Source organism: Ranitomeya variabilis, chromosome 5 (assembly GCF_051348905.1).
Source record: "Ranitomeya variabilis isolate aRanVar5 chromosome 5, aRanVar5.hap1, whole genome shotgun sequence".
Classification (NCBI taxonomy): Eukaryota; Metazoa; Chordata; class Amphibia; order Anura; family Dendrobatidae; genus Ranitomeya; species Ranitomeya variabilis.
In genome coordinates, this window is record NC_135236.1 from 463,504,205 (window position 1) to 463,528,474 (window position 24,270).

Sequence of the window (24,270 nt, forward strand, 5' to 3'; positions counted from 1 at the left end):
TAACAATCTGTAGATTAATATGCGACAGGTTTATACATCTAATGTAGATGGAGTAGGATAGGGTAACCCTGAGGGTGAAGGCTTCACCATGTATAATGTATAAATTATGGCCACAAGATGAGATATGCATCAATAGTACTGCGATCCCCAGAATACTGTGGAGTATGAGTGGGACGTGCCATAAAGGAGGCGTACCTATGTGTTAGGAGTTGTGAACGCCACACAACGCGGTGTCCGCCGCTAGTTACGGCGGGCTATGCATGGCCCCATCGTTATCCTGGTATGATTGGCCACATCTCCATCCTGGTATGCAAGGCCCCATCATAAAAACATAAAAAAAAAATCAAACCATTACACTTATGTTCCTCCTCTCCCTCGCAGCGACTTGTTCCAGTGCCAGCAGCTACTTTATGCTTGTAAGCAGGGCATGGCAGGGACATCATGCGCTGCTTACAAGCTGAAGGACAGCTGCCGGAATACTCATTGCTCCCCATGCCGGGACTATGTGTGAGGAGGGCAGTGAGTGTTGTGAATTCTGTTCTGGAGCTCCCTCCTGTGGTTGCTAATGGTATTTTTGTGAGTTCTGCCCTTGGGCTCCCTCTGGTGGTTTCGAGTGGAACTGCTGCTCCTTTGGGTAGCTGTGGCAGCTGCCTTCACTAATCGCCTTGCCTGGGTTGTTATTTAAACCTGCTCTGGGCTTTAGTTCATGCCAGCTGTCAATGTCCTTGGCTTGGATTTGGTTCTCTCCTTGGATTTCTCATATGGCCTGTCCTTGTCAGCAAAAGATAAGTTTTTGCTAGTCCTTGTTTGTCCATTTGTTTGGACTCTATTGCTCTGCAAATTTCTCTTTTTGTCCAGCTTGTCACTATGTCATATTCAGGCTAGCTGGAAGCTTTGGGAAAGCAGATTTGCCCCTCCACAACGTGAGTCGGTGTGGAGTTCATTTTTGTAAACTCTGCGTGGATTTTGTAGTTTTTAATACTGACCGCACAGTATCCTTTTCTCTCTGTCTATCAAGTTTAGTGTTGGCCTCCTTTGCTGAAATCTGATTTCATTTCTGTGTACGTCATTTCCCTCTTCACTCACAGCCAATATTTGTGGGGGGCTATCTTTCCTTTTGGGGTTTTCTCTGAGGCAAGATAGCTTTCTATTTCCTTCTTTATGGGTAGTTAGTTCTTAGGCTGTGAAGAGGTGTCTAGGGAGAGTTAGGAACATCCCACGGCTATTACTAGTGTTGTTGTTAGGATTAGGGACTGCGGTCAGTAGAGATACCACCTTCTCAGAGCTCGTCCCATGTTGCGTTTTAGCCACCAGGTCATATCAGTGTGGCCTCTTAACCACCAGGTCATAACAGTACAGCTGGCCAGTAATGTGTTAAATCTCAAAAGAGGGAAAAGAAAGTTCTGAGACATTTTCTTTTCCTTTGCAGCTTGTTTTGTCTTTTTTTTCCCCTTAATCTCTGGGTGGTTCAGGATTTTGGTGCTGATATGGAGGTTCAGGGTCTGTCCTTGCGCGTGGATCAACTTGCTGCAAGGGTACAGAGTATCCAAGATTATGTTGTCCAGACTCCGGTATTAGAGCCTAGAATTCCTATTCCTGATTTGTTTTCTGGGGATAGATCTAAATTTTTGAATTTTAAAAATAATTGCAGTTTGTTTTTTGCTCTGAGACCCCGTTCCTCTGGTGACCCCATTCAGCAGGTGAAGATTGTTATTTCTTTGCTTCGTGGCGACCCGCAGGACTGGGCATTCTCCCTTGAGCCAGGAAATCCTGCATTGCTTAATATTGACGCATTTTTTCAAGCGCTCGGATTGCTGTATGACGAGCCTAATTCTGTGGATCAGGCAGAAAAAACTTTGCTGGCTCTGTCAGGGTCAGGAAGCAGCAGAAGTATACTGCCAGAGATTTAGAAAGTGGTCTGTGCTCACAAAATGGAATGAGTATGCCCTGGCAGCGATTTTTAGAAAGGGTCTTTCTGAAGCCCTTAAAGATGTTATGGTGGGGTTTCCTACGCCTGCTGGTCTGAATGAGTCAATGTCTTTGGCCATTCAGATTGATCGGCGCTTGCGCGAGCGCAAGGTTGTGCACCATATGGCAGTGTCCTCTGAGCAGAGTCCTGAGCCTATGCAATGTGATAGGATTTTGACTAGAGCAGAAAGGCAGAAATTCAGACGTCAGAATGGCCTGTGTTTTTACTGTGGTGATTCTGCTCATGCTATTTCTGATTGCCCTAAGCGTACTAAGAGGTCCCTAGGTCTGTTACCATTAGTACTGTACAGCCTAAATTTCTCTTGTCTGTTACCCTGATTTGCTCATTGTCGTCCTTTTCTGTTATGGCATTTGTGGACTCTGGCGCTGCCCTGAACTTAATGGACTTAGAATTTGCCAAATGCTGTGGTTTTTCCTTGGAGCCTTTGCAGAGTCTTATTCCCTTAAGGGGGATTGATGCTACGCCATTGGCCAAGAAAAAACCTCAGTACTGGACACAGTTAACCATGTACATGGCTCCAGCACATCAGGAAAATATTCGCTTTTTGGTGTTGCATAATTTGCATGATGTTGTTGTGCTGGGTTTTCCATGGTTACAGGTACATAATCCAGTGCTGGATTGGAGATCTATGTCTGTAACTGGTTGGGGTTGTCAGGGGATACATAGTGATATTCCTTTGATGTCCATTTCCTCGTCCCCTTCTTCTGAAGTTCCTGAGTTTTTGTCGGATTTCCAGGATATATTTGATGAGCCCAAGTCCAGTTCCCTGCCTCCTCATAGGGACTGCGATTGTGCCATTAATTTGATTCCTGGCTGTAAGTTCCCTAAGGGCCGACTTTTCAATCTGTCTGTGCCAGAGCATGCCGCTATGCGGAGTTATGTAAAGGAATCCTTGGAGAAGGGGCATATTCGCCCGTCTTCGTCACCATTGGGAGCGGGATTTTTTTTTGTTGCCAAGAAGGATGGCTCCTTGAGACCTTGTATAGATTATCGCCTTCTCAATAAGATCACTGTCAAGTTCTAGTACCCTTTACCTTTACTTTCTGATTTGTTTGCTCGGATTAAGGGTGCCAGTTGGTTTACTAAGATTGACCTTCGAGGGGCGTATAATCTCGTGTGTATTAAACAAGGTGATGAATGGAAAACAGCATTTAATACGCCCGAAGGCCATTTTGAATATCTTGTGATGCCATTCGGGCTTTCTAATGCTCCATCGGTATTTCAGTCCTTTATGCATGATATCTTCCGGAATTATCTGGATAAATTCATGATTGTGTATTTGGACGATATTTTGGTTTTCTCCGATGATTGGGAGTCTCATGTGAGGCAGGTTAGGATGGTATTTCAGGTCCTTCGTGCTAATGCGTTGTTTGTGAAGGGGTCTAAGTGCCTCTTTGGAGTTCAGAAGGTTTCTTCTTTGGGTTTCATTTTTTCTCCCTCGGCTATTGAAATGGACCCTGTTAAAGTCCAGGCCATTCATGATTGGACTCAACCTACATCTGTAAAGAGCCTTCAGAAATTTTTGGGCTTTGCCAATTTTTATCGCCGCTTTATTGCTAATTTTTCTAGTGTGGTGAAGCCTCTGACCGATTTGACGAGGAAGGGCGCTGATGTGATGAATTGGTCCTCTGCGGCTGTTGAAGCCTTTCAGGAGCTTAAACATCGTTTTACTTCTGCCCCTGTGTTGCGTCAGCCAGATGTTTCTCTCCCTTTTCAGGTTGAGGTTGATGCTTCTGAGATTGGGGCAGGGGCCGTTTTGTCTCAGAGAAATTCTGATGGCTCTTTGATGAAACCGTGTGCTTTCTTCTCCAGAAAGTTTTCGCCTGCTGAGCGTAATTATGATGTCGGCAATCGTGAGTTGTTGGCTATGAAGTGGGCATTTGAGGAGTGGCGACATTGGCTTGAGGGAGCCAAGCATCGCGTGGTGGTCTTGACTGATCATAAGAATCTGATTTACCTCGAGTCTGCTAAGCGGTTAAATCCTAGACAGGCTCGGTGGTCTCTGTTTTTCTCATGTTTTGATTTTGTGGTCTCGTATATTCCGGGATCTAAGAATGTGAAGGCTGATGCCCTTTCTAGGAGTTTTTTGCCTGATTCTCCGGGAGTTCTTGAGCCGGCTGGGATCCTCAAGGAGGGGGTGATTCTTTCTGCCATCTCCCCTGATTTGCGGCGGGTACTTCAGGAGTTTCAGGCTGATAAACCTGACCGCTGTCCTGTGGGGAAACGGTTTGTTCCTGATAGATGGACTAGCAGGGTAATTTCTGAGGTTCATTGTTCGGTGTTGGCTGGTCACCCTGGGATTTTCGGTACCAGAGATTTGGTGGCTAGGTCCTTTTGGTGGCCTTCCTTGTCGCGGGATGTGCGTTCGTTTGTGCAGTCCTGTGGGACCTGTGCTCGGGCTAAGCCTTGCTGTTCCCGTGCCAGTGGGTTGCTTTTGCCTTTGCCTATTCCTGAGAGGCCCTGGACGCATATTTCCATGGATTTTATTTCTGATCTTCCTGTTTCTCAGAAGATGTCTGTCATCTGGGTGGTTTGTGACCGGTTTTCTAAGATGGTCCATTTGGTACCGTTGCCTAAGTTGCCTTCCTCCTCTGATTTAGTTCCATTATTTTTTCAGCATGTGGTTCGTTTCCATGGTATTCCGGAGAATATTGTGTCTGACAGAGGTTCCCAGTTCGTTTCCAGGTTTTGGCGGTCCTTTTGTGCTAGAATGGGCATTGATTTGTCTTTTTCTTCAGCATTCCATCCTCAGACAAATGGCCAAACGGAGCGAACCAATCAGACCTTGGAAACCTATTTGAGATGCTTCGTGTCTGCTGATCAGGATGATTGGGTGACCTTTTTGCCGTTGGCCGAGTTTGCCCTTAATAATTGGGCTAGTTCAGCTACCTTGGTTTTGCCTTTCTTTTGTAATTTTGGTTTTCATCCTCGTTTTTCTTCAGGGCAGCTTGAGCTTTCTGACTGTCCTGGTGTGGATTCTGTGGTGGACAGGTTGCAGCAAATTTGGACTCATGTGGTGGACAATTTGACGTTGTCTCAGGAAAAGGCTCAACGTTTTGCTAACCGTCGTCGGTGTGTTGGTCCCCGGCTTCGTGTTGGGGATTTGGTCTGGTTGTCTTCTCGTCATGTTCTTATGAAGGTTTCTTCCCCTAAGTTCAAGCCTCGCTTTATTGGGCCTTATAAGATTTCTGAAATTATTAATCCTGTGTCTTTTCGTTTGGCCCTTCCAGCTTCCTTTTCCATTCATAATGTGTTCCATAGTTCCTTGTTGCGGAGATATGTGGTACCTACGGTTCCCTCCGTTGATCCTCCTGCTCCGGTGTTGGTTGAGGGGGAATTGGAATATGTGGTGGAGAAGATTTTGGATTCTCGTTTTTCGAGGCGGAAGCTTCAGTATCTGGTCAAGTGGAAGGGTTATGGCCAGGAGGATAATTCTTGGGTTGTGGCCTCCGATGTTCATGCTGCCGATTTGGTTCGTGCTTTCCATTTGGCTCGTCCTGATCGGCCTGGGAGCTCTGGTGAGGGTTCGGTGACCCCTCCTCAAGGGGGGGGGGGTACTGTTGTGAATTCCGTTCTGGAGCTCCCTCCTGTGGTTGCTAATGGTATTTTTGTGAGTTCTGCCCTTGGGCTCCCTCTGGTGGTTTCGAGTGGAACTGCTGCTCCTTTGGGTAGCTGTGGCAGCTGCCTTCACTAATCGCCTTGCCTGGGTTGTTATTTAAACCTGCTCTGGGCTTTAGTTCATGCCGGCTGTCAATGTCCTTGGCTTGGATTTGGTTCTCTCCTTGGATTTCTCATATGGCCTGTCCTTGTCAGCAAAAGATAAGTTTTTGCTAGTCCTTGTTTGTCCATTTGTTTGGACTCTATTGCTCTGCAAATTTCTCTTTTTGTCCAGCTTGTCACTATGTCATATTCAGGCTAGCTGGAAGCTCTGGGAAAGCAGATTTGCCCCTCCACAACGTGAGTCGGTGTGGAGTTCATTTTTGTAAACTCTGCGTGGATTTTGTAGTTTTTAATACTGACCGCACAGTATCCTTTTCTCTCTATCAAGTTTAGTGTTGGCCTCCTTTGCTGAAATCTGATTTCATTTCTGTGTACGTCATTTCCCTCTTCACTCACAGCCAATATTTGTGGGGGGCTATCTTTCCTTTTGGGGTTTTCTCTGAGGCAAGATAGCTTTCTATTTCCTTCTTTATGGGTAGTTAGTTCTTAGGCTGTGAAGAGGTGTCTTGGGAGAGTTAGGAACATCCCACGGCTATTACTAGTGTTGTTGTTAGGATTAGGGACTGCGGTCAGTAGAGATACCACCTTCTCAGAGCTCGTCCCATGTTGCGTTTTAGCCACCAGGTCATATCAGTGTGGCCTCTTAACCACCAGGTCATAACAAGTGAGTATTGATATTGTTGATATTGCCCGCACCTGTTACTTGCCACAGGTGAGTTTGAATGAGCATCACATGAAGGATTGTGCCTATAATGTCTTGTTGGCATTGCATTTTTCACCGCACACTAGGAATCTATTGTGAAAGGAGCATAAATATTTGTCCATATTGGCATCCATTAATCACTGGTTTGGGGCATTTTGTCTGTTAGTGGAAACCATCTGATACCCCTCATCAAAGTGCATCTGATATGGTCTCACATCCCTAACCATAAATGGCAGATGTGTACCAATGTTATATAATGAGAAGTTGTGATTTTCATAAACGGAATACATAAAGATAATAGGCGTCATCTGGAAATGCCATGACCTGTATGAAAGAGCATGGATTGCTACTTTGAACTTTTATATTCCTTGGTGCGTTGTATGATCTTTACATCTTACAGTAGACATGCATTACCCTACATATTTTTCCTTTTAATGAGCAATTGTACCAACGGAGAAGTATGGCGCAGGGCAGAGTTCATTCAGTCATTGAATGAAATCCACCACGATGACATTTGGAAATCTAGATGTAGATGTATCAGCGGTGTGCAATGGTTTTAGTCCCATTGTAAGTCTTTTCTCTAGTAACGCTCACATGCTCCTCTTGCAGATAGGAAGCACTTGCGAAGTCTGGATAAATTGGTCTCATTGAAAGTTTATTGTTTTTTTCTGGAATCTTGGCATCTTTCTAGGTGTTTTGCAGAAATGATTAATTTAAAAAATGTGTTTTCTAAAAGCTGTGGTAACATCAAGACCGGTAAACACGTGTCCGGGGCCAGTATCTCCCCACAATAGGTCTGGAAATGTCAGTGTATAGTCCAAGAGCCATTGATGTAGTTAGCTGGCTATAACAAGTGATATTGTCACCTGCGGCTACAGGGTCCAATGTAAAAAAATATATATATATATATATATTTTAGTAGACACCATAATATCCCTAATCTAGCGTGTATATTTCCCATCTAAAAGTGACAGTGAATTAAGTGTGTGATTATTGACCCTCCCATGAAGTCACTGCACACATTATACACATTGTAAAAAAAAATGTGGCTTTCTCCTTGTAATTGGTTTAGTAGTAACAGCTTCACTGCATCAGTGGAATTAATTTGCCAGGTTAATGTCTGAAGAATAGAGGGTACTGGAGACTCTCAAGATAATTAGAGGCATTACACATGGATGCACAATGTAATCATTTGGTTGGGAAGGCCTAACCTCTGCAGACAGGCAGGGAAATGTATTATTGCTAACCTTGTAGCAAAGGCTGAAGAAAAATAATGCTCAAGCAGGACTACAACGTTTCAAATGTGGATGGAGGGGTTTTTACATTTTATACATGGCTAAAGTTCATGAAGGTATTGAGCAAAGGCGAAAAACTGTCAGGAAACTAATGCAAAATAATGACTAGGGCTTGGATATTTCTTAGAAATAAAGAACTACTAAAACATTTTGGGTGAAAATTCTCTAAAAGTTGGTTCCACGATGTCTGTTCAGGAGCGGACCTCTCCCCAGCCAGCTGCCTTCCTGATTGCTGGGGGCAGTGCTCTCTTTCTTGATTGACAGTTTGGACCGGCGACATCATTTAGCTGTTGCCTCTGAAGCATTGGGAGCACAGTGGACTGTAAGTGGCCGAGCTCGGAAGCTAACAGTACGCTTCAGCAATACTCGACAGCTTCAGTTCAGTACAAGCTCTCTCGACAGCTTCAGTGCTTACAAGCTCTTTCCGTTGGAAAGAGCTTGTAAGCACTGTGCATTCTTGGCCACTACTGCTATATTGCAACAGTCAATAGTTAACCAGAAAAACACTCTGAAAAGTAAAATTCTAACTAGCAGGGAAATGGAGGGATATATATGTGTATATATATATATATATATATATATATATATATATATATATATATATATATATATATATATATATATATATATATATATATATATATATATATATATATATATATATATTTATATGGTATATATATATATATATATATATATATATATATATATATATATAGTTAAAAAAAAAAAAGGTAATACAAGCACTTTCCAACATACATAATAAAATAACATACCGTAAGACATATGTCCATCCAGTTCAGCCTGCATTCCATCAGAATAAATCCCCAGATCTACGTCCTTCTAAAGAACCGAATAACAATAATAACAGTACCATTTGATGAAGATGCAAATAACCTTTTAATGTGTTGATATATTCACCATTCTCTGTAATCCAATGTACAAATTATCATTTTGGTTTACAAAGAATAAAGTGTTAATCTTCTCTACCTTGATAACAGTTTGGATCTCATCTTTTATTCTCTTTCTTGTTATGTAAATTTTTTGAAAATGTATTTTTTTTTCATAGAACAAAGCAAGCTTTACCTCGAGATTCTGTGGTGGATGAACTGTACTTAAAAAATCAATATCTGCAAGAAAAGCTCCAGGTATTGGAACGGCAGCTTTCAAGGGACAACCTATCAAGGCCTTCTGTAAGTGCTGATACATATCACTTGAAACTGCTGTAATGGTTTAGATACTCCTTGGGAACTGTTTTGTTAAGTGTTTTCCATCTACTTTTGCTGAGCATGGGGTGATACTATAACGTCTGTGTATACCTGCTAGGAAAAAAATGTATGAGATTTATCAAACTTTGCTTAAAAGTGAAGTGAAGGCGTTGCCTGTAGTTTATCTATCTATCTATCTATCTATCTATCTATCTATCTATCTATCTATCTATCTATCTATCTATCTCAATCTATCCATCCCATATCTATCTATCTATTATTATTTATTATTATAGCGCCATTTATTCCGTGGTGCTTTTACATGTGAGGAGGGGTATACATAATAAAAACAAGTACAATAATCTTAATACAAGTCATGACTGGCACAGGAGGAAAGAGGACCCTGCCTGCGAGGGCTCACAATCTACAAGGGATGGGTGAGGATACAGGGAGAGTTGAGCTGGTTGTCCAGCGGTTTGGCGGTTACTGCAGGTTGTAGGCTTGCCGGAAGAGGTAGGTCTTCAGGTTCTTTTTGAAGGTTTCGATGGTAGGTGAGAGTCTGATGTGTTGTGGTAGAGGGTTCCAGAGTAGGGGTGATGCGCGAGAGAAATCTTGTATGCGATTGTGGGAAGAGGAGATAAGAGGGGAGTAGAGAAGGAGATCTTGTGAGGATCGGAGGTTGCGTGCAGGTAAGTACCGGGAGACGAGGTCACAGATGTATGGAGGAGACAGGGTGTGGATGGCTTTGTATGTCATGGTTAGGCTTTTGTACGGGAGTCTGTGGGTAATGGGGAGCCAGTGAAGGGATTGACAGAGAGGAGAGGCCGGGGAATAGCGGGGGGACAGGTGGATTAGTCGGGCAGCAGAGTTTAGGATAGATTGGAGGGGTGCGAGAGTGTTAGAGAGGAGGCCACAGAGCAGGATAGATATATATCTTTCCCATATCTATCTATCTAAAAAGCCAAGATGTGGTACAAGAAGCTGGCCGTGCACATAATTCAGATGGCAATGTACAATGCTTACATGCTATCACGATGCGCAGGCCAGACTGGTATGTACCTTCAGTTCCAGGAGGTAGTAATCAAGGCCTAATCTTTGGAGTTCAGGTAGGAGCGGCCCTCAGTATTTCTGGAACTGAAGGTGCTCGTATCGTACCAGGCCAACATTTCCCCGTGAAGGTCCCTCAAACCACAAAGAAAGGAAGGTCGCAAAAATGGTGCCAAGTGTGATACAGAAGGAGGACACCACTTACGAAATGCCACACCTGTCCTGACCATCCTGGACTGTGTATAAAAGAATGCTTCAAACTGTTCCACACGTCCATGAACTACTAAATTATTTTCTGACTTGCACAACTCACGTATGCCAACCTGACGTACACAAAGTCAAATGGCGCTCGTTTCCTAACAAGCCCTGCCATGCTCTCAAACAGTGGTTTTACCCCACATATTGTATATTGGCATGTTCAGGAGAAATTGGTTCTAAAGTTAAATTTTTTTGTGAAAAAAAAGTTAAATGTTCATTTTTTCCTTCCACATTGCTTTATTTCCTGTGAAACACCTGAAGGGTCAATAAACCTCTTGAATGTGGTTGTGAGTACCTTGAGGGGTGCAGTTTTTAGAATGGTGTCACTTTGGGGTATTTTCTGTCATATAGACCCCCTCAAAGTGACTTCAAATGTGAGATGGTCCCTAAAAAGAAATGGTTTTATACATTTTGTTGGCAAAATGAGAAATCGCTGGTCAATTTTTAACCCTTATAACTTCCTAACAAAAAAAAATATATGTTTCAAAAATTGTGCTGATGTAAAGTGCACATGTGGGAAATGTTATTTATTAACTATTTTGTGTGACATATCTCTCTCTGGTTTAAGGGCTTAAAAATTAAGTTTTAAAATTGCTAAATTTTCAACTTTTTCGCCAAATTTCTGAAGGGGTTAAAGGGAATGTGTTCTAAGGTTCTTGATACCACATCTTAGAGCAGCATGTTGTAGGGGCCAAGACCTGATTCTAATGATTTATCATTTACTGGACCTTTTGCTGCAATTTTGATAAAATCATTGTGAACAAATGTACTGCAATGAAACAGAAATGACACCGCATTGTAAACTGTACATTTTCTATACAATTAGCCATTGCTTCCCCAGCACCGCACAAGCCCACACATCACATGCCGTCATTAACCCAATCATTCTCATGGTAGATGCAGACAGCGAATATGGAGGCAAGCATCCTATCATGTCCATGTTCCTTAATCTCTCTTCTCTTTGTGCACTATGTTAATTTATGTCACACCCCAGAATATGGAGGAAGATCCAGAAAAGATTACTTTTTCAAGTAAAGCCAAAAGTGCAGTGTCTCCGATGACAAAGAGGAGCCTTTTTAAAAGAACAAAGGAGAAGAAAACGTTTATGTTAGAAGAGGATCTGGATGAGCATATGGAAATGTTGTCCTGCTATACAACACCGTACACAGAAACCATTGCGGAAGATAATGAGGATGTCCTGAATCATGGCCTCACCGTACCTGACCCAAATAATGCCACAGCAGGAAGTGAAACGGCATCCTATTTGGGCGATGAAGTGTGCCGAGCAGAAAACGCAACAAGTCCTGGAACCCCAGGGACAACCCCACCCGCCAGCAATACACCTTCACCAAGATCATGTGACGCATCGGTGTCCGCCAGTGTGGCACACTCTTCTAAACCGGGGGACATATCACTTCCAGTTAGCACAACAGCCACCCCTGGGCTGGGTGACGAATCTGTTGGAGGCACCCAAGCTATTGATGAGATTGGAGACGTGGATTGTCAGAATACCTTCACAACACCATACAGTAAACCCAGCAGGACAAGCCGCCATTGCAATGAAGGATGGTTGGGTACAAATGGAGGGATTGGGGAGAAAGGACTGATGGAGCCGAATTCTGGAAATCCAATAAGTTCTAATACCGACTGTCCCACTGCTTCAGATGATGGCCAGCAGAATTCTTACACCGACGCGCAGGAAAATAAATGCGATATGGGTGGAAAGGACGTATTTGAAAATGACTGTGCTAATAAATTGGATACGAGTTCAGACCTAAATCCTCTGTACCAGGTGTGAGCGTCTTACGTACCCAAGCCTCCCCTACATGATCCTGTTTTTTATTTAAAAAAAAAGTAGTTGTCGTCCTTAGTTTATCCTTTAGCAGTAGGTAGGACTTTAGCAATGCTTTACTAGGCTTGTCCGTAACATATCTCAACTCCAATGCATTATGTAGCTGCATAGTGAAAAAACAAATTTACTGTAAAATAGTTTCTTTTTTTCCCACTAGACATCAGGTGTCGGATCAGAGGATCCAACTAGCAGAGAAATAGAACTGCAGAAAGAGAATTTGAGACTATCGGCTGAAAATATTGAGCTACAGTTTCAACTGGAGCAGGCTAATAAAGATTTGCCACGCTTAAAGGTAGAATGGTTATTTTACAGTCGTGAATTAAGTGTATTCATGCTTATACTTGCATGATTTTATTTCTCTTTCATAACCCTTTTTTGTATAATATAAAGTAGATCTATCATTAGTTTACACAGTACTATTTAGTCAGGTACTTGAAAGTCTAGCCTTAATGAGGCTGGTGTATTTACTGTGAAAAAAAAAACATATATACATACACACGCGCGCACACATGTGCTTCTCACAAAATTAGAATATCATCAAAAAGTTTATTTATTTCAGAAATAAAAAGCTCATATATTATATAGAATCAATACAAACAGAGTGATCTATTTCAAGTGTTTATTTCTGTTAATGTTGATGATTATGGCTTACAGCTAATGTAAACCCAAAAATTATTTTAAAATCCGAAATGTTGGCCTACTGGAATGAATGTATGTTCAGTAAATGCACTCAATACTTGGTCGGGGCTTGTTTTGCATCAATGCGGCGTGGCATGGAGGCGATCAGCCTGTGACACTGCTGAGGTGTTATGGAAGGCCAGGTTGCTTTGATGGCAGCCTCTACTTGTCTGCATTGTTGGCTCTGGTGTCTCTCATCTTCCTCTTGACAATACCCTACAGATTCTCTATGGGGTTAAGGTCAGGCGAGTTTGCTGGCCAATCAAGCACAGTGATACTGTTGTTTTTAAACCAGGTATTGGTACTTTTGGCAGTGTGGACAGGTGCCAAGTCTTGCTGGAGAATGAAATTTCCATCTCCAAAAAGCTTGTCAGCAGAGGAAGCATAAAGTGCTCTAAAATTTCCTGGCAGATGACTGTGCTGACTTTGGTCTTGATAAAACACAGCGGACCTACACCAGCAGATGAGAAGGCTCCTCAAACCATCACTGATTGTGGAAACTTCACACTATAGATCTCAAGCAGCTTGGATTGTGTGCCTCTCCACTCTTCCTCCAGACTCTGGGACCTTGATTTCCAAATGAAATGCAAAATTTACTTTAATCTGAAAACAATACTTGGGCCACTGAGCAACAGTCCAGTTGTTTTTCTAATAGAGGAGAAAATCCAGCTTCCAAAAATATCAAAATTTATTAAAGATAAAATCCAAAGTCCAAAAACATGGTTCACAGGAGAAGAAATAGCAGCAAGCTACATGTTTCGAACAATAAGTTCTTTTTCAAAGCTCTGAAAAAGAACTTATTGTTCGAAACATGTAGCTTGCTGCTATTTCTTCTCCTGTGAACCATGTTTTTGGACTTTGGATTTTATCTTTAATAAATTTTGATATTTTTGGAAGCTGGATTTTCTCCTCTATTTGTTCTATTGCCTCACGTGAAGACTGCACGTCATCCGGGCTTCCCCACAACAAATGCCTAGTAGGTGAGCTGGTTTTGTCTCATTTTTTTTTTTTTCTTCAGTTGTTTTTCTCCTTGGCCCAGGTAAGACGCTTCTGGCGTTGACTATTGGTCATGAGTGGCTTGACACAAGGAATACAACACTTGTAGCCCATGTCCTGGATACGTCTGTGTGTGGTGGCTGTTGAAGCATTGACTTCAGCAGCAGTCCACTCCTTGTGAATCTCCCACAAATTTTTGAATGGCCTTTTCTTAACAATCCTTTCAAGGCTGCGGTTATCCCGGTTGCTTGTGCACCTTTTTCTACCACACTTTTTCCTTCCACTCAAGATTCCATTCATATGCTTGGATACAGCACTCTGTGAACAGCCAGCTTCTTTAGCAATGACCTTTTGTAACTGACCCTCCTTGTTCAGTGTGTCAATGGCTGCCTTCTGGACATGTGTCAAGTCAGCAGTCTTCCTCATGATTATGGAGTCTACTGAAACAGACTAAGGGACCTTTTTAAACTCTTAGGAAGCCTTTACAGGTGTTTTTTGTTAATTTATTGAGATAATGACTTTTGAGTTTTCATTGGCTGTAAGCCATAATCATCAACATTAACAGAAATAAACACTTGAAATACATCAGTCTGTTTGTAATGACTATGTAATATATGATCTTCACTTTTGAAAATTTAAAATACAAACTTGTTGCGCACTATTCTGATGCAGTGTATGTACATTTTCCACTTTTCTATTAGGATCAAATAGCCAACTTAAAAGAAATGTGTGATCTTCTCAGAAAAGATAAACTGGAAGCAGAACGTAAACTTGGAAATGTCAGAGGGGTGAGTGCCGATGCCTTGTGTAATTCTGTGAAAAAAGTATTGGTCCCTTTTGATTATAGAAGGCATTTACTTTACTCGTTTATATAGCGCTATCATATTTCACAGCGCTTTACAGACCTTATCATCACTGTCCCCGACGATGCTCACAATCTAAATTCCCTATCAGTAGGTCTTTGGAGTATGGGGGGAAACCGGAGAACCTGGATGTAAAACAAACAGATGGAGAAGAAGCATACTTTTTGCAGTTGTTGTTTTTGTGCTGCAAAACTACAGTGGTAACCACTGAGCCACTATGCTGCTGACGGATGAGTTTAAACCCTTCAGGTCATTAACACACTCTAGTGATAAGCGAATATACTCGTTACTCGAGATTTCCTGAGCACGCTCGGGTGTCCTCCTAGTATTTTTTAGTGCTCGGAGATTTAGTTTTTCTTGCCGCAGCTGAATGATTTACATCTGATAGCCAGCATAAGTACTTGTGGGGGTTGCCTGGTTGCTAGGGAATCCCCACATGTTCTTATGCTGGCTAACAGATGTAAATCATTCAGCTGCGGCAAGAAAAACTAAATCTCTGAGTACTAAAAATACTCGGAGGACGCCCGAGCATGCTCGAGAAATCTCGAGTAACGAGTATATTCACTCATCACTACACATTACCCAATTACCATCACACCAAATAATTTATTCTTAAAGGGAACCTGTCATATATGGTTTGGGGGAAGAGGGGAGTGAATAAACGATTCTGACTGTGTAGCCCTTTTAGAAGAGAAGTAAGTCGATCCCTTTGTTGATCCGAAAGTGCTGCTCCAGCAGCGAGAAATTGAGTTTTGAAGTTCTATATCCATGAATGTAGAAGTGCATTGGGGCATGATGATGCACGTGCAGCTCCTCAGCGTCACGCTGTACTCTTTGCCTAGCAATGACCTCCTCTCTTTATTATGTCGTTTGCTAATGTACCAGAGCCAATGAAGCGTCAATTAACCAGTGCTGTGCAGAGAATGGAGCACAATGCCATGGAGTTGTTGTACTGTTTTATTGTGTTTTTGTTTTTTCTTCTTCATCCAAGGCCCATAAGTGTTTTCGTTTTCTGACCTTGAAGCCACGTGAAGAGTTGTTTCTTTGCTGGCGTAGTTGTACTTTTGAACTCTCAGTTTGTTACCATCCAATGTGCTGAAAAAATAGGTAAAAAAAAATTCCAAGTGAAATTGCACAAAAAAATCCCATTATTCTGTAATAGTTTTTTAGCGTTTTGTTTTTATGCTGCAAATTACGTAACAATATCATTCTTCAGGTGAGTGCAATTATGGGGATACAAAACAATTTTTTTGTTTTTTGTTTTTCAGTGGTAAAAAAATTTTTAGGGAAATTTAGTTAAAAAAAATTAAAATAAAACCTGTTTCTCCATTTTCTGAAATCCGTAATGTTTAAATTTTTTGAGCACTGGAGGAGGGCTTGTTTTTTGCAATCTGATGTTTTTATTGACACCATTTTATTATGATGTTTTTATTGCTTAGTATTGCATTTTTTACAGTGTTGTGATGACCAGAAAACACACCAATTTTTTTGGGGTTTACTGCATTTACTGATCAGGATAATTCATTTTATAATTAGTTCGGACTTTTATGGCTATATATTATGGCTATATGACTTTTATAGCACATATGTTTTTTTTTTTGTTTGTTTGTTTTTTTTAAATAAGGGAAAATGATGAATTAAGTTTTTATTATTGTAGTTATTCTCTGTATTTGTAATAATATTTAATATATTATAGTTATTTTTTTTTGCTTTATTTTTCAATATCTTCAGTGGAATTTAACCTGCGATCAACCACTTGCTTACACTGTATACTGCAATACCAAAGTACCGCAGTATATAATTAAAATCACGGTCTCCTATCAATGCCATCCATAGGCAGGAGCACCGTCATGGCAAGCGGTTCAGCAGACTCCTATTTGTCATGGCAATGTGATTGCAGGGTGCTGATGGGCTCGTGGGACACAGTGTCCCTCGGACCACAGTGTTTTAATGTCACTGTCGAGATTGACATAGGCATGTAAAGAGTTAACAGCAGTGAGCAGAGCTCCGCTCCACTCACTGCTGTTAGAGGTCGATGCTGACTGTGTAACACAACTAGCATGCAGCACTAAACATGCAGCCTCAGCTCCTGGGCATGCGTCAAAAATGCGGACCTAACATATGTTGGGAATTAGTTGAAAAAAAATATTCACAGGAAACCCGGGCAGCAACAAAGTAGGGAATACCTGGGCTTAATAAACTGTCCGCAAAGTGTAGTTATCTAAGCCTCATAAGAAAAATATGTTTAATATTTATTGTTTAGTGTGCCTGATGTGGCACATTTTGAGATTTCTGTACTATTCTACCTTTAATAATATGAAAAACTTCATCTCATACTTTATAAAGCATCCCACAGTGAGGAAAGATTATTGAAAATAACAATTTCAATAATTTATGAACGCTACAATAAAGAAAAGCCTCACTAGCTTTTGTATCGATGTGTCTGCCACCCACATACATAGCAGGCTTGTTCTCTGCAGTTTTTTAGATCAATACATTTATCATTAATGCCAAAAAATGAACATTTCTGATAATAATCGTCATCTATTTACACAATAGCTATTGTATGCCTATATCATCAAAGGGAACAGAACTTACCATGATAAACTGTGCCACTTCTCTGCAGGGTATAGCTCTCCTGTGGACACTGGGCGCTTCTTTACGCTCCCCTCCTTCTTACTGAAAGAGTAAACTTGGCAATTGTTCTGAGTTGAAACATAGGGGACTCCTATCAGTGGGAAGTATTCCTAGGAGAGAAGTACCCGTGTGTTGCTCCTTATATTTAGAGTTGGTAAATGTAAAGGGTTTTTTTCAGTAATAAATCTAATAATAATGTTTACTAGTATATGTATATGTGGGTTTCCTCCGGGTTCTCCGGTTTCCTCCAGCACTCCAAAGACCTACTGATAGGGAATTTAGATTGTGATCCCTAATGGGGCAATATCTTCAAAGCATTGTGGCATATGATGGCGCTATATAAGTGAGTAAAATTAATAACTGTCTTATTGTGGTGTCACCAATGACAGAACGTGAAATATACTTAGTATAGTAAAAATTGGAGGACTTTAATTTCATGCCTTCAAAGGTCCAACTGTTGGATATTTTTAGGTATGACTGTTGTCTATTACATTCTGATCTATGACCTTTTGAAAACTTGTAATGTATACATACATTATACTGTATAATAGTCTTATATCTGACTGATACTGCCTTGTAGTTTGGAAGGGGTATCGCTTTTCTTGCATTGCATGTAAAGTAATCTATACGTTGGGTCGCGGACAACTCTTGATCATAACCATCTGCTATTAAACTTCTACATGTTCATAAATGGTTGTACAGTCTGGAAGGAGTGGAAAGACTGTTCCAGAACTGGAGAAGACGATAGGGCTGATGAAACGAGTGGTTGAACGAGTTCAGAGAGAAAATGAGGAACTTAAGAAAGCTCCAGGAGTAGTGGCTAATGAAAAGATATCCAACCTGGAACTGCAAAATGAAAAGCTTAAGGTAAGCCTTTACCTTGGTGCGGATGAGAAGATGGGTGAAAGCTCCTTGCTCTTGGACATCATTATTATGCTCCTGAATGGCTTTGTTGTCTGCCATCTTGCACTGCCCAGAATAGTCTGATATATTACCCTTGACCAGTTTACTGTTTGGCAGAACCTGAGAGCAGGGGACATGGAACATTCATTGAGCATCACTTGGATGATTTTTGATGGACGAGACAATTGTACATCTTACATTTAAACCTGGCATCTCCAAGCAGTTATTCTACCTATAGGACAAGTAGGGGCATTTTCTTATTTTGATTTGCTCCAATTATTTTGTGACCAGTGACGTAGTTAAATAAATATACTGCCAATTTTACATCATAGGTCATTTTATTGGTTGAAGTTACAGATACAAATCCTAGGCATCTCTATTGGGATTCTTCATTAATAGCTAGAATATCCTATCTAGTTGGAATGGCGGCAGTGATGAGCTGTTTATGTGTCTAGCAACATCAGTGTATTTGGTTATTTGAAACCTCAGTCTCTGTGACATTTCATGTTCCGGATTCTGAAGGGGACTTGTTGCCATCAGCATCTTTCAGTAGTGCATTCTCAGACTCAAAGCCTAAGATACAATGATAACATAAGACACAATGATAACATAAGACACGGAGTCTGATGTCTTCATTCATCAAAACTGTCCAACAGTTTGACTGTCTTTATTTCCCAAAGCAACCAATCGGAGCTCAGCGTTCTGTTTTTCCAGAGAAGTTTGAGAAATGAAAGCTGAATGTTGATTGGCTGTTAGTAGGCAACTAGGACCATCTTACGGTTATAGAAAAAAGGAAATGGCTTCACAGGAGCACCAAGCTGGTGTTAGGGGTGGTTAAACGGAAGATACGCTGCAGCTCCAGCCGGATGCCTCGCAGGAGGCTCAAACAAGAAGGGACAAAAAAACGGTCATAGGAGCACATGCGAGATGGTGAGTTGATATAAAATCTTCATTTATTAGTTTCCACAACACGTTTCAACGGATTTGCTCCGTCTTCCTCAGGTGGCAGTTATCTGCGCTCCTATGACCGTTTTTTGTCCTTTCTCATCTTATGGTTATGGCTTATTTATCAAAACTGACAGAAAAAACATAGAATGACATCTAAGGCTATGTATATATCATATTTAGTGTATATGCTTGGACATACAGAGCAATTGGATGCCTCCGTCACATACCACACATACTCAAAGGAATCCATTGTAAAGCAGCCTATATGTATAAGGTGTAGCAAAGCCAGGTAGGCTAGAGTAAGTCCTAGCTCTGCAGGCTCTGCTCAGGTGCACCTGGCCGGCTCTGCATATAACCAGGCTAGGTGATCATCTTAGTCAGTCTGCTGGGGAGGCTGACCAGAGTGGATGGTGTTGGCGCTAAAGAGTGAGACAAGCCAGAATCTCTCTGAGAAGAAACTACACAGGCCATGTGCACCAAACTGCAAGCATCAGTTGTTACGATGGACTAGCTCAACCTTGTCTGAAGTAGCCAGGGTCTATATTATTTAACTAGTGTCTGGACAAGGCTAGGGATTTATGTTTATGGTTCTGTTTGGTTTGTGCAACCAGTTACAGTGTACAACCAGTTACAGTGTATCCAGTGCCTGTGTGAACAGTAGGTGGGGTGCAGGTGCAGACGGCCGTTTTCTCCACATCCGAGAAAATCGGTCCAATTTATGCTGATCAACTTGTGATCAGCGTGTGATCCAGTTGTAAGGAAGGTGGAAAAGGAAAAAAAAAATTCCCACCTTCTTTATAATGTCTGTGAAAAGCGGACTGTGCTCGGATGTCGACGTTTGTTTGTTTGTTTGTTTGTTTTTTCCCACGGACCCATAGAGTAGAATGGGCGAGTGTCATCCAATTCTCAGAGACAAATGACGTATGCTGTGTTTTTTTTCCTCGGATTGACTTAGTCCGAGGAAAAAATCAGACATATGCATTGCCCCATAGAATAACATGGGATTGAGTGCTATGTATCAAAATGACGGGTAGCACTTTTCCACGTTATACGGTTGTCTGCACTAGTCCTACCTTATAGGATTTTTTTTCTGGGATACTTTTCATTGGAGTAACACAACATTTACTAAAGAACTGTAAAACGCATTCGTTAAATGCACTCAGGATTCTTAGTGTGATGGATGGCACTGTGTTGCATCTGTTTAACGCATGCATCTGTGTATATATGATAAAAATAAGTGTTAAATGTGATGTGTGAACAGCTTAAACGCACTAGTTTGAGTCTTATAGTTTATGTACGATGTTGTGTATTTGTGATTTACCATTACTATTTTTTCCAAAATAGTAATGTTTCCCTATAAAAATGAAGTGCTATTCAAAGAAGGTAAAGGAGGTTCTCGATTTGTTTTGTCATTGAATAAAAAAAATAAAGTATGACAATAAGACCTGCAACCACATTGTACAAAGTGCTTTTTTATGTTTAAAGGGCTTGTCCACTATATGTTGTTACAACTGTATTGAGGAGATGATTTTGTGACTCTAATATGTTGTCTCCCCTATTTCCTTATAGAGTGTAAGCTTGCGAGCAGGGCCCTCATTCCCCTTGGCATCTGTTGCTTAGGTGATTATTGTTATGCTGTAATGTCTTATTGTCTGTACAAGTCCCCTATAAAATGTAAAGTGCTGCGGAATATGTTGGTGCTATAGAAATAAAATTATTGTTATTATTTAGGATATGTGCACTCAAACATCTTTTTCAGGTGGGTCCTCATCTAAACTCCCCTTGAAAAATCGCTCAGGAAGCATTCAAAAGAATGAACATATATACATTGCTATGTAAAAACAACTTGCTGTTTATATGTTCAGTTCAGCCTTTTCAGCGTTTTTTAACCGTTTCCAAAGACACCAAGCGGTTAACCTCTTCATGACTTTTGACATACCTATACATCATGGTCAGGAAAGAGTTTCCGACCCGTGACATATAGGTACGTCATGGTGTTTGTACGCGGAGTTGTAGCCACTAGATCACCGTCGGAAGCTCAACTTACGTGATAGCCGAGCCCAGGCTGTCACAGCCAGGAATGGTGCCTGCACCGTCCTCCGCTGTTTAACCCTCTAAATGCCGCAATCTATCTTGATCGCAGCATTTGGGAGACTGAGAGGAAGAGTGCTCCCTCTCCCACCCAGTCGACACTCCACATCAAGTGACCAAAAACTATGCTTTTTCATCATACTGCTGAATAAAAAGTGGAATATAACGGCATGAAAAAGTTTAATGTAAACAGGAATGAAAACGTCATCTCGTCCTGCAAAAAACAAGACACCATACAGCTCAGTCAGATGATAAATAACAAAAATGTAGCTTTCAGATTACAGCGTTTCAAAAACAATAATTTTTTCTATAATTTTTTTTTTTATGTAAAAGCACCAAAACATGAAGAAAAAAAAGGAGAGAAATGTGGTATCACTGTAATCGTACTAGCCACAAGAAGAAAGCCATATTATTACTTTTACCACAGGGTAAACAGCATAAAGAAACCCTTCCCCCAAAAAAAAAAACTGTTCCTGAATTGCTGGTTTTTGTTCATCCTACCTCCAAAAAATCTGAATAGAAAGCGATCAAAAACTGGTATGTGCCTAAAAATGGTACCAATAAAAACATCAACTTGTCGCGCAAAAAACACGCCCCTATGTGATTCTGTCAGCAGAAATATAGAAAAATTATAGCTCTCAAAATATGGAGATCCAAAAACTTTTCTTTTTTTTATTGCAAAAAAATAGTGTATGATAGCAGCCAAACATTAAAAAAATATAAATCTGGTATTGCTGTAATCGCACCTACCCGAAGAATAAAGCCATCTATTCAGTTGTACCGCATGAGGAATGGCATAAAAAATACATTAAAGAAATTCTTGACTTGATGTTTATTGCAGTAAGGCTCGGCTCACATTTATCCTGCTCTCTGCAGTGAGCGCTTCGACCTGGGTTTCCATGTAAATTTCTGAAATACATGTTTCAGACCGAACCACGATGGAAGATTCCCTATGAGACAGATGGAGGCATTGTGGACACTGTCTGTTGTCCGCGCTGTTATGCATGCCTAAAAAGATGGTCAACCACAGTTTTGTGCTCCTCTAAAAAGAAGGACCCTGCTGAATAGAGGCTAGACAGAGTCCAGAGTAACTCTGCTGCCTTATTATAGTGAATGGATCCATTGGAAGTTTCATCTGAGTAAAGTAATTTGGATATTTAGATTGAAACTCCGATGTAAGTGCTCAGCTTAGAGCGCAGGATAACCGTAATCCAAAATGTTATATAAAATATTCCCAATAGCTGCTTGAACTCCGTCCCCCAAGAAACTAAGTCCCCACTCGGTCCGTCATCTGTTATCTGTTATATAAGAGGCTTTGTTGTTACTGGTAGCACAGAGGGCTCTGTAAAAGTGCAATTGCTCGTCGTCCCCTCCCCAACAGAAAAAAGTTAAACTCTAGCGAATTTTGCGCTCCGAAATTCAAATGCTCCTCTCCCTTTTGAGCCCCCAGTTAGGATCTATGTTTAGCATTTCTGTAGCTATGAGAGCCCATCTAATTTACGGGTGCGTGTCTCCAGAAGCACGAGCTGGACATTATGTACTGGCACTACAATGTGCTGGGCACTACACTGTCGGATTTGCAGTTTTCACGGCTTCTGGTTTCTGGAAAACACCCATGGAGTCAAAATTGTCACTACACCTGTAGACAAATTCCCAGAGGTAGGATTCTGCTCTTCTGTCACTTAGGGGCTCTGTTTATGGAGTCCGCTAACTATTCTAGATTTTGTTCTCCAAAAGTCAGATAGCGCTCCTTCCCTCCCAGGTGTCGTCATGTGGCTAAGCAGTGCTTGTACAGCCACATATGGGGTATTGCCACGTTCAGCAGATATTGTGTGACAAATTTTGGTGCCATTTTGTACGCATCGCCCCGTGTAACAATGTAAAATCTGGGGCTAAAACTAATTTTTTATGATAAAAATGTAATTATTATTCTCCACTGCCCAGTAGTATAACATTTTGTGGCATTTTTTCCTATTAGCAATCACAAAAAATAAAAATTTGGGGCTAAAACAACATTTTAGTGTTTAAATAAATTAATCATTCATTTTTCAGCAATGGCATAAAATCCTGTAACATGCTTACTGCGCTGCTTCCCTTCTGAGCTTCCCACTGTGCCTGAACAGTTGTTTTTTACCATATATAGGGTATCTGCGTGCTCAAGAGAAATTGAAAACTTAAGAGGTCAAATCAACATTTTAATAGAAAAAATAGTAATTTTCCAATGACTCAGCCCAATGTTATACAATTCTGTGACTCACCTGAAGTTTAAAATGCTCTCTACACCCATAGATGAATTCCTCAAGAAGTGGGGTTTCCAAAACTAGGTCACTTGAGGGAATTCCTGCTGATTTAGGATGTTAGAGGTGTCCGCTATCTATCCAGCCAATTTTGTGCTCCAAAAGTCAATTCCCAGCCCTGCGGTGCACAGTAGTTTTCCACAACATATGGGGTATTCGGTGTACTCAAAAGAAATCACAGAACAAATTGTACTGTCCATGTTCTCCCCTCTCCTGACCTGAGCATGGAAATACATGGTGCCACACACAGGTCTGGAGAGCTGACGGCCAGTCCGAGCATTGCGATGCGATTATCACACTAGGAATTCGTCCGTCTTACTGCGCCCACAATAAAAATGCCAGTATTTCCAGAAGCATCTTCCTTCAGAAAAAATTAGAATCTGTTGTGTGCACATACCCTTATGCATTTTCTCATCCTGAATATTATTAGCACAGCCTTTCTTATAGTACAGCTCTCCTGTCCACAGAATGGCTTCTGATGGATGAACATGTGACTAGACCTGTTCATCAGCCTCCACGAATTGAAAAACACTACTCAAGAGGAAGCTGCTTTTCTATTGGAGGAGGCTGATGGACTGATTTGGCCACATGTTCCTCCATCAGCAGCCATTTTGTGGACATGTGACGGGCTATGCAGTCTGTGAGGAAGGTTGTACAACGTATTGGGGACCTTTAATACTCCTGTCACTATCAAAAAATCATGTCCACAGCAAATAGGTTAATATAAGGTTTATGAGAATCTGTCAATACAAAATGACCGTAGTATTCAAACAAAGTACAGGCG

At 41.2% G+C, this 24,270-nt stretch overlaps 1 protein-coding gene across 1 annotated transcript in view; it reads left to right on the top strand.

The window, feature by feature from the left end:
* The window catches only part of CEP290 (centrosomal protein 290), a 284,715-nt gene that overhangs the window by 225,490 nt on the left and 34,955 nt on the right, over positions 1 to 24,270 (top strand). The window contains exons 43-46 of the mRNA XM_077265451.1: positions 8,778 to 8,901; positions 12,231 to 12,365; positions 14,449 to 14,535; positions 17,950 to 18,114. Coding sequence (XP_077121566.1) covers positions 8,778 to 8,901; positions 12,231 to 12,365; positions 14,449 to 14,535; positions 17,950 to 18,114 — 511 coding nt within the window. The remainder of the gene's footprint in view (positions 1 to 8,777; positions 8,902 to 12,230; positions 12,366 to 14,448; positions 14,536 to 17,949; positions 18,115 to 24,270) is intronic.